This window comes from Meleagris gallopavo, chromosome 6, assembly GCF_905368555.1.
Source record: "Meleagris gallopavo chromosome 6, MGAL_WU_HG_1.1, whole genome shotgun sequence".
Taxonomy (NCBI): Eukaryota; Metazoa; Chordata; class Aves; order Galliformes; family Phasianidae; genus Meleagris; species Meleagris gallopavo.
The window spans coordinates 29275956-29285195 of record NC_139409.1 but is presented as its reverse complement, the minus strand read 5'-3'; the positions used below and the strand labels follow the sequence as shown (position 1 = coordinate 29285195).

Genomic DNA, 9240 nt, shown 5'->3' with positions numbered 1-9240 from the left:
TTGTGTGGCTGGCTCTCAGGGTTCAGAGAACCCGACAGAAAGCAGGAAGGCGAGCCCAGGGAAGACCCGGCTCTGCTGCTGCGGGCTGTAAAGAGCTTGAAAATCGTTTGTTGAGGGTGCATAAGAAGAGACAAAAGTGCTCAGCAGGTAGGAGCCGAGGGTTTTGCCAAGAAGGAACTGTCCTTGATCGCTGTGACAGGATTGCCTCGCCGGGGACTCCTCTCTCGTGAGCATCCACGCGTCCCCGAGGGGGCTGCCTGTCTCCTCTCATCAGTATCACGGAGGGAAATTTCACAGCCGCTCTTTCTAGTCCTGCTAATCCTGTTATCCGAGGGGTTATAAATATTAACGCCGCCGAGGCTTGGGGTGGGGGACCCGATTAAGCCCTCTCCGAAGTAAGATGTCAGCCGGCCTCTTCCCGGCCCACCGGCGCCCGGAGCTGCTCCGCCGCAGAGCCCAGCCGCTCCCCTGCCCGGAGCGGCTGCTGGGGGCCTCGGTGCTGGGCTTCGTGGCCGACATCTCACTGGGAGCCCCCCAGAGCTCATCCCGGGCCGGGCCGAGCCTGGGGCTAACTTCCGAGCCTCCCTTCGGGGACAGAGCCCTGTCGCTGAGGGAGGAGATGGCCCGGGGACTGCCTTTGACTGCCTTCGGAGACGGGGATCTCGAAGACGAGAAAGAAGAGGAGGAAGAGGAGAGGACGCGGAGCTCTTCCCTACTGGACAGACCCAGGAGAAAGCGGGTTATCACCTACGCCCAGCGCCAGGCAGCCAACATCCGGGAGAGGAAAAGGATGTTTAACCTCAATGAGGCATTCGACCAGCTGAGGAAGAAGGTGCCCACCTTTGCCTACGAGAAGCGGCTCTCCCGGATAGAGACCTTGCGCCTGGCCATAGTGTACATTTCCTTCATGACCGAGCTCCTGAACGGCTGCAGCAGGCAGGAGGCGAGCTAGGGGCAGAGAGGCCCGGTGGAACGGGGCTGGGGCCGGACACCGATTTTAAACACGGGCTCCTCGCCCCGCAGCCGGGACCGTGCAGGCGTGGCACTCAAAGCGAGCAGGGTGCGAAGGGAAAGGGGAGATAGAGAGGTTCGATGTGTGTAGATTTGTTAATATATATCGCTTTTGTAAAGGAAGAAGGGGAAAAAAAAGGGGAGAGAGGAAAGAAAAAAAGAAATTCTGGGGCATTTTGGTTGCTGTTTCTTTGACTGTTTGCTTTAGTGTTTTACAATTTGTTGCCTTCCAAAATGGATCGGATAGGGCAGCAGAGGTGCTGCTGTCAGAGGATTGGCTTTCCAGGGGATTCTGTTGCCGGCCCAGCTGCCCGCCAGGGGCTAGGAAAAAAAAAAAAAAAAAAAAAATCTGTTGTAATGTTTTCCTTTTTAATAAAAAGAATGCTCTCTTTTTCCCTGAAATCCACCTTGACAAGTCCAAGCTGTGTGTCACAGGGAGAGTTAAATGGAACCTCTAGACGGAGACACAGTTTTCTCCAAGGACAAGTTCTGCCCTTGCCTGTGTGCGGCCAATGCCACTTCTAGCACTGACCAGGGCTGCCAGAGCAGGGCCCGGTGTAATGCAGGCGGAGCACGGTGGAGACCGGGACCGGGACAGCCCTGCAGCTGCGGGGACGTAGGGTTGCTGTTTCCACTCGCAAGAGAGAGAAAACCCTCAGGGCTTTCATTTTGAGGGTGCTACTCTGAGCCTTTCCCCCTTGCTAGTTAGGTGTATTTTTGGTTGGTTGGTTGGTTGGTTGGTTGGTTGGTTGGTTGGTTGGTTGGTTGTTTTTTTCTTGTTTCATTGCTGCGAGGAGAAAAAATGGGGGAGGGAAAAAATGTTGATAAGACGGAGCGGGCAGAGGAGGGAAGCCCAGGCCGGCTGTGAGCCGGGCATGGGGAAGGAAGACGGGGCCCACGGTTTACGCGGGGGGCGAGGGGGCGGCGGCTCTCTTTCCTCTGGCCTTTTAGTGGAAGTCGGTCTTTTAGCATTATTTCGCGAAATCCTGGGCGCTGCCGGCTCCTGCCGTTGCCCCTTCTCCCGGAGCAGGCGTGGCTCGCCGGATTCCTCCCCGCTCCTGCAGCCGTTCTCCCGCAACCAGCAATCCGCAGCTTGGGGCGGCGTGCAGCGGGCGCACATCAGCTGGCCCAGGTAGGGCAGTGGGCTGTTGCCTTCCAAGACAGCTTTTTCTTCCACTGAATGAAATTGTCGTGATACCAGACACATCGGGATTTACTCCGGATTCTAAAGAAGAATCTACATCCTACCTTCATAGCTCTTTGATTTCTTTTCTCATGCTTTTGTGAGTTCATCTGATGATTCGCCTTTCTCTTTTTCCATTCACTGTAGTATTACCATCACAATATCCTGTTTTGATAATGAAGTATTCTTTCTCTTCTAACTTGTTTCTTCGGATTTTCTTCCGCTTGTTTTTGTTGACCTCCCTGACTCCATATGCTGCATCTGTTTTCTGGTTGTAGGGATGTTTTTTTTTTCCAAGAGGCAGTTGGATGGTTAATGCAGATGGAGCATCTATAGAAGCAGAGGTGTTTCACCTCATCAGGTTTTTTTCTTTCTTTCTTTCTTTTTCTTTTTTTTTTTTTTTCATTCTAAAAATAAAATGAGAAAACAAACTAAGAATGAGCAATGTTCCAAAATCAATGACTGTTCACATAACCCAGGTGCATTTTACTGCTATGGCTGCATCAAGTGGAAAAAAAAAAAAAAAAAAAAGATGAAGGCAAATTATTCAAGGATAATGAAATGTACAGTTCAGTGTTCACTTCTTAACACTATTTCTCTGTCATCTCCACACAACCACAGTTTCCTCAGCATGATTATATATCCTTCCATATTTTTTCATGCACTGGATAAAATTAGAACTCTGTAGCACACGGAGCTTTAAATTAGAAGATTCACAATGTAAACAAGTCTGTAACAGATAATTCAAAAATTGCTGTTTTTCTTTTCCTAGTTTAATAACAAAACATTGGAACGTGTTCAAGCTTTTCCATACTCATGTTAAGAACAAGAGAAAAGCAGAAAGAAATTGTTATGTTTCATTTTTAAATACAAATCAAAATCTGGACCTCATAGTACGAATGCTTATTTCTAAAAGATTACTAGATGCTTTATACAATAATGAAGAACAGTGGTACCATTCTTGTATTAACCACCAATTCTAAAAATAATGTTTGAATTTGAAAGAGTGTTCACACTACAGGCCAGTGAAGAGAATAGCACACAGCACAAAGACACATTTTGCGTTAGTGACAGGCTTCAGAGGAGCCTCTTGTCTGCATACTGATTTATAGGGGCTGGGTAATTGATAGACTTTCATTTTTTGCTTTGTGCCCTTCCAAAGCAAGAAAAGATTTAACAGAATGGGAGTCTTGGTGTAATTTTTCCTGAAGGAACTTCTGCTACAACTGAAGTATACCATTATGCTCATTGAAGCAGAGGGGAGTCATGCAGACCCATCTGCTTCCCATGTAGGTATACTGAAATCATAGAATCATAGAATCATTTATGTTAAAAAAGACCATTGAGGTCATCTAGTCCAACCTTCAGTCCTGGAAACTCAGTTTGCTGAGAATTTAAATGCATTTTGGAAACTTTGCAGAAAGCCTCTTTCCTAGCACACGATCCCACCTCACTGAAGCAACAAGACTGTGGGGTCCATTCTCTCAACAGATTAATCTTACTTCAAAGTAGATGCCTCATTGTCTGTGGAATCACATGGTAAAAAATAGTGTATTGGGTTTGTGAAGCCAGCAGAATCCTGGCCCTAATGCAGTGAGTGCAGAGCTGCTGCTGACTTCAGTAAGGATAGGATTTCACTCACTGTATTTCCAGGACTCCCTCTTGCTCAGAAACACCACTACCATCAATGTTGGGGCCAATTGCAGCCCTTGGGCTCCCCAAAGCACCATGCCATTATCACCACATCAAGAATGAAAACTGACAGTGTCAATTACTTCTGGGAAAAGATAATAAGGGGTTTTTTAAAGCCCCAAATCAGTTTGATGATAGCCCATTTTTAGATACTCTTCCGAGATGGGTTTGTTTATGTTCTTTTTGCCCGCCAAAGGTTGCCTTTTGGTAGACAGTTGCATTCTCTCTCAGCTATCGTGTTACGATTAGCATTCAGACATGTAACCCAAGGAATAAGTCCAGATGAAATCATGTTTAAGAGGCATTTCCAAGCTTTCTAAGAGAAGTATAAATAATCAAATGATTTTGCAATCTATAGTCAGGCTGAGCTTGTTTTACATCTGCTCAACCTGAAAGGAGTTTTAAGCAAATTAATGCTGGAAACAGAACAAAATATTATGATAGCGCCACAGACTCCTGCATCCACGTTCTGACCAGCTACTACAGCCCCATGATTGGTGTTTATTATCGCATTGGTCAGCGTTTCCATTATAAACACAGGAGTGTGGAGTGTTTCCTACCCAGCTACAAAAATTCCCTCCAGAATGAAACTTGATAAGTGAAGCCTTATTCCAACAACACTTCTTTTCTTTTACAAACTTTAAAATAAATTAGCTTTTGAAGTTGTGTGGGTTCTAAGCAAAAAATGATGGAAAAGGATTTTTGATTTATTTTTATTCTTCTTCAGATCAGTGGTTCTTCTCAAAGAGATTTTCTGTGTAGCTCCTTTCCAATGAATTTGAACCCTCTGAATTTTCTTTTAATTAAAAGTAATTGAGATACTAATAGCTAATAACTGAGATACTAATACTTAATATGTAACCGCTGTGCATACTGAAACTCTAATTTCCTAAAACTTCTGTTTTTACCAGGTTTGAGTGCTACCAATCTACAACAATGGCAGCCATGCTTGTCCTAGTATACGTAGAACAGAACAGTTGATAAATCAGGTATATCAATTACAATCTTTTTGTATTACAGTAAAATTTATTGTCTATTCTAAGAAAAAAAAAAAGCTAAACATAGTCAATTCAGAGTATTTTTTCTTAAGTTTTATTCTGAAAAAGCAAGCTTGTTTCAGACAATGAAATGAATATTCATCACAGTAGTAAAATCAGAGTGAAAAAAAGAACTGAATAAAGATGTTCAACTGCAATTGCCCTAAAAATCTGGCCATTTAACAATTGCAGCTCAGTCATTACTTAGGAATTTGTCTTCATTTAATTCAGATTCAACCTTTTACCTTTTACATCGCAAATTCAGGGATAACTTTTGACCTGTTGGGACCGAATATTAGGCCTCTAATATGTTTTACATCCACCATTCCATGAATCAGCCAGTTCCATGGTCCTTACACACTTGAAATTTCTGCTCCTTCAAAGAATACAAACTAAGGGAGCTATTCTGCAACCATTACTTTCGAGTGGAGTAGTGTCAACTTCCACAGGAATCTACACTTGTAAGGACTGCAATGTAATCAAATTTCTATATCCATTACATTGCCTCTGTGTGGCTTACACTGCTCACTTAGTGGCCAAGTACCATAGCTGGGGTTCATAGCATCTCCTCCCACGCCAAGGGGTTTTGAATGATTCCCACATATAATTACTTAATGCATAAGGATACTGTCACTATTGTTACATGGTGCTTTATATCAAACCATGGTGGTCAAGCACACTCAAATGCTAGGCCCATTTAAGCTTTAGTCTCTTCTCTCTGATAATTTAGAAAAAAAGAAAAAGAAAAAAAAAAAAGACCTAAAAAGCCTCTGATGACTTAACTGTCTCACTTCAAAAGGAAATAACTATCCATGTTATTTCCAGTTTCATCTTGTCTTACTAGAAGCCTTAGAGAGGATCAAGGGAAGTTGGTGCATTTTTTTTCTACAAAGCAAAGAAAAAATCTTTGAGAAGGAACTTCACCACGAATAGATCAACTCATAAAAGGAAGAAAAATTAATTCAAATGTTAATGTTTTGTTTTGTTTTTTTTCCTAGTATTGTTTAGGTACTATAAATTCTTCAACATTTCTAATGAATTCTTACCATTGAAACGTTGTTACCAAAAGGAAGAATAGTGAATGTACCACAAAGGATACTGTAATAACTATTCCATACCAAACGTCCTCACTGCTTGAACATTTCACATTCCTGTGGGGTAGATGATCTCTTTGAGCTGAATTAAAGATTGGTTAAAGAAGGGCTTACAAAACAACAATTTATGTAGGATCATTCACTTTTTTATGGCCTGGATGAGATACAACAAGGTTCTGCTTTTTCATAGATCGCTTCTGAAACTAAGAGTATTAAAAGTTGAGAACTGAAGCCATTACTTTGAATCCTGATGGTGAAATGAAGATCTGTAGCTGTGGTAACCCTTTTCTGTTCAGTTGGGATGATTGCGATGCCCCTGCTGATCACACCCCATATTTCTGGAAATCTGTTGTGCATTTTACGATGCCCTGAGATTTATTCCCAAGCTTGCCCATCTGGTTCAAGGGTGTCACTGAGCAAAGTGAGAAGAGACATTGAATCTCAGGGGTCCAGGTAGTGTCTCTAGAGAAAAATGACAGTTGCAAAAACCTCTCAACTTTAATAAATATATTGCATGATTAGAAGTATAAGGTTTGAACACAGAATATACAGAGGAACTTTTACTAGTATAAAGAAATACCCAACAAAGCCTTGACCACCAGATCCAAAGGCTTGTAGCCCTTTAGATCCATCTTCCACTTCCCCACCGCCATACTCTTCTTTCTAATCACAAACAGGGAGACCTTGGAACATACAAAAAAGTCTCCTTCAAAACACATTTATTCGAAAAATGAATGCAAAACCTAATAGAGCTAAATCCAGCCACAGCACATCAGATTTCAAGTTGCGAATGTGCTATGTTTTTATGAAAGCTGGCGCCAGTGATCACATTCTGCCATTGAGTTCACTCCATGTAGTTACATATTTTCTTAACAAGGATCTGAAATCAGCCCCCTTCATAGAACTGACAGCCAGAATTATGCCATTTTTCCAAATGCAAAGATCACATGATCCATCTGTTGTCTGCAAGCATGAAGGAGAAACACTTTCCAAAGAGAAATGTGGGTTGGCCCCAAATGTATGCAATTATCCAAATACTGAAGTGTTTCAGATGTTTCAAGGTGCTCTTGGACCTGATGTTGGCCATCTAAGCTCCTATGAAGTCTTTTAGAATAATGTACATAACTAATTCATTGAGCTGGCAGCAAATATTTGGAGTACAGAAATAATTTTAAAATTTTTCTTAAATAACTTTGTACTGAATCAGAGATCTAGGACTCAGGAATATAATCTGGGTTCACATTTTTGTTCTTCATATCATAAAAACAAGTTAAAAAGAAAAAAGAATTCAGTAGAAAGAACTTTCAATCATATTTTAATGATATGCCAGAAAAATACAGTAACTCTGATGCATCCCTGACTCAAATTGTTCTGCAGAACTGCCAAATACAAGAGAGGTTATAGGATGGTGAAGAATAGCCACGGACAAAATAAATAAATAAATAAATAAAAAGGAATAAAAAGGTGATTGAGAGACTGTGAAATGAAATGCTATCTCAGATCTAACCCCGCCTTCCTTGAAAACGTGTGGAATTCATTTCATACTACATCTGAGCCAGTTTAACTTTTCTTTGCAGATATCTTGAATGTTGCCAAATATGATCAAATGAATAGTTTACGTTCTCATCAGGTACCACCTCCCTGACATACAGAACCCAAATTTTAATCATGAGCAAATGGAGCTTTCACCAAAGTACTGATAACTGTGCTTGAAATAGGAAACCAAGCCCTGGTGAGATGGAAGAGACAGTTCAAGTCTTGTTGCTGAAAACACCTTTACCAGTCTCAAGGTAATAAATTTGGAGACATGCAGATGTCCATTACTTTACTCTGTCAACCGTGCTTGGGTTCACAATAGTTTAAGTCAATTCTCACAGTTATATTTTCCACACATCCAGGAACTCAAAGATTACGGCATCCCCTCTCAAATCATAAATGCCATACCTACAGGCTGAACCACATTATACTCTGAGACTTTTGTGATGTTAACAGCATGAAGTCTGCCCATGGAGAGAAGTGAGTGCTGCCAAAGCTATGATGTGAGCATATGGTATTTGTCATATTTTAAATATGCAAGCACATTTTCCCCAAAATAGAAATTTCTCATATTCTCTGAAAGTAGTAAAAGCATGAATTTTCAGTGTCCTACTGTTCAAATCCGTTGATGAATACAGTATGTAAGCCAAGTCTTTGACTGGAGAGGATTTTGGAGGATAGGGTCAGGGGTCTTTTCTTCCAAGCTAAGAAGACATACCATATATCTGAGAATGGTGCAGAATGTGAAACAATATAATGACATGTCTTTCAATCTGACTTCCCCTTCCAAATCGTAGTTATTCTGAAGCTATGGATCATTAGCATTATTTATTGGGAGGGTTTCTGAAATTCTTCTGCACCATGCAAACACTCAGTATAACCCCAAAGATGCAGAACTTTACTGGAGAAAAGAGGAGGCTTTGTGCCCAAATCTTTCTTCTGCTGAAAGCACTCAATGACACATTTTCAAATGGCAGGAAGTCTTCATGGAGAATGGTAATACTTGCCCTGCATAGGTGGAACTGCTGGCAACACCATAGAGATTTCCTGGTCAGATAAATCTAGGAAAAATACAAGCCATATTTGCTGTGGTTTCTTCCAACTCTATGCATAATGTTACTGCTACCTGCATGGCACTTCTGTCCAGCACGCGTATTGCAGATGGGGTGTTGTTACATTGCATGTCATCTGACATGCCGTGGGTGTTACTCGTAGGTCACTAATTCTTTTAATTTTGTTTTGGTGCCCTTGCAGCAGCATCTAATCTACTGTAGATTTCACATACCATTTTCAAATGCTCTTAAGCAAGGTATAATAATGACTTTATGTTCTATAATATTTTCCCAACTTCTGGGAAGTAAGGAATTTGGGTTGATGGAAATTGGGTTTTGTTTGTTTGTTTGTTTTCCTCCCCTTGGTGAACAGTTTAGGAGGCATATGTATGAAGGAACACAATGTATTCAATAGCTACAAGGAATGAAAATGTATCTTCTTACTCTTCATAGCAGTATAGTTTGCTTCTGACCTACACTACCTCATTGTGAACATGAAGAGCTGCTTTTATGGTGGTAGCTGAGTGACTGCATCAGCTTCTTCTCCACTATCTACATGCCTTTGGGTTGGTCACATATTCTTGATGTGAGCATTTATTAAGTACTTTCTCCTTTCACTGTGCATCTGATTTAGC

General features: G+C 41.7%; 1 protein-coding gene across 1 annotated transcript; it reads left to right on the top strand.

Moving 5' to 3' along the window:
* The first annotated feature begins 400 nt into the window (after positions 1–400).
* On the top strand, positions 401–952 carry FERD3L (Fer3 like bHLH transcription factor). The gene has a single exon (XM_003204687.2). The coding sequence runs from the start codon at positions 401–403 to the stop codon at positions 950–952; it is 552 nt and encodes a 183-aa protein (XP_003204735.1).
* The last annotated feature ends 8288 nt before the right edge of the window (positions 953–9240 follow it).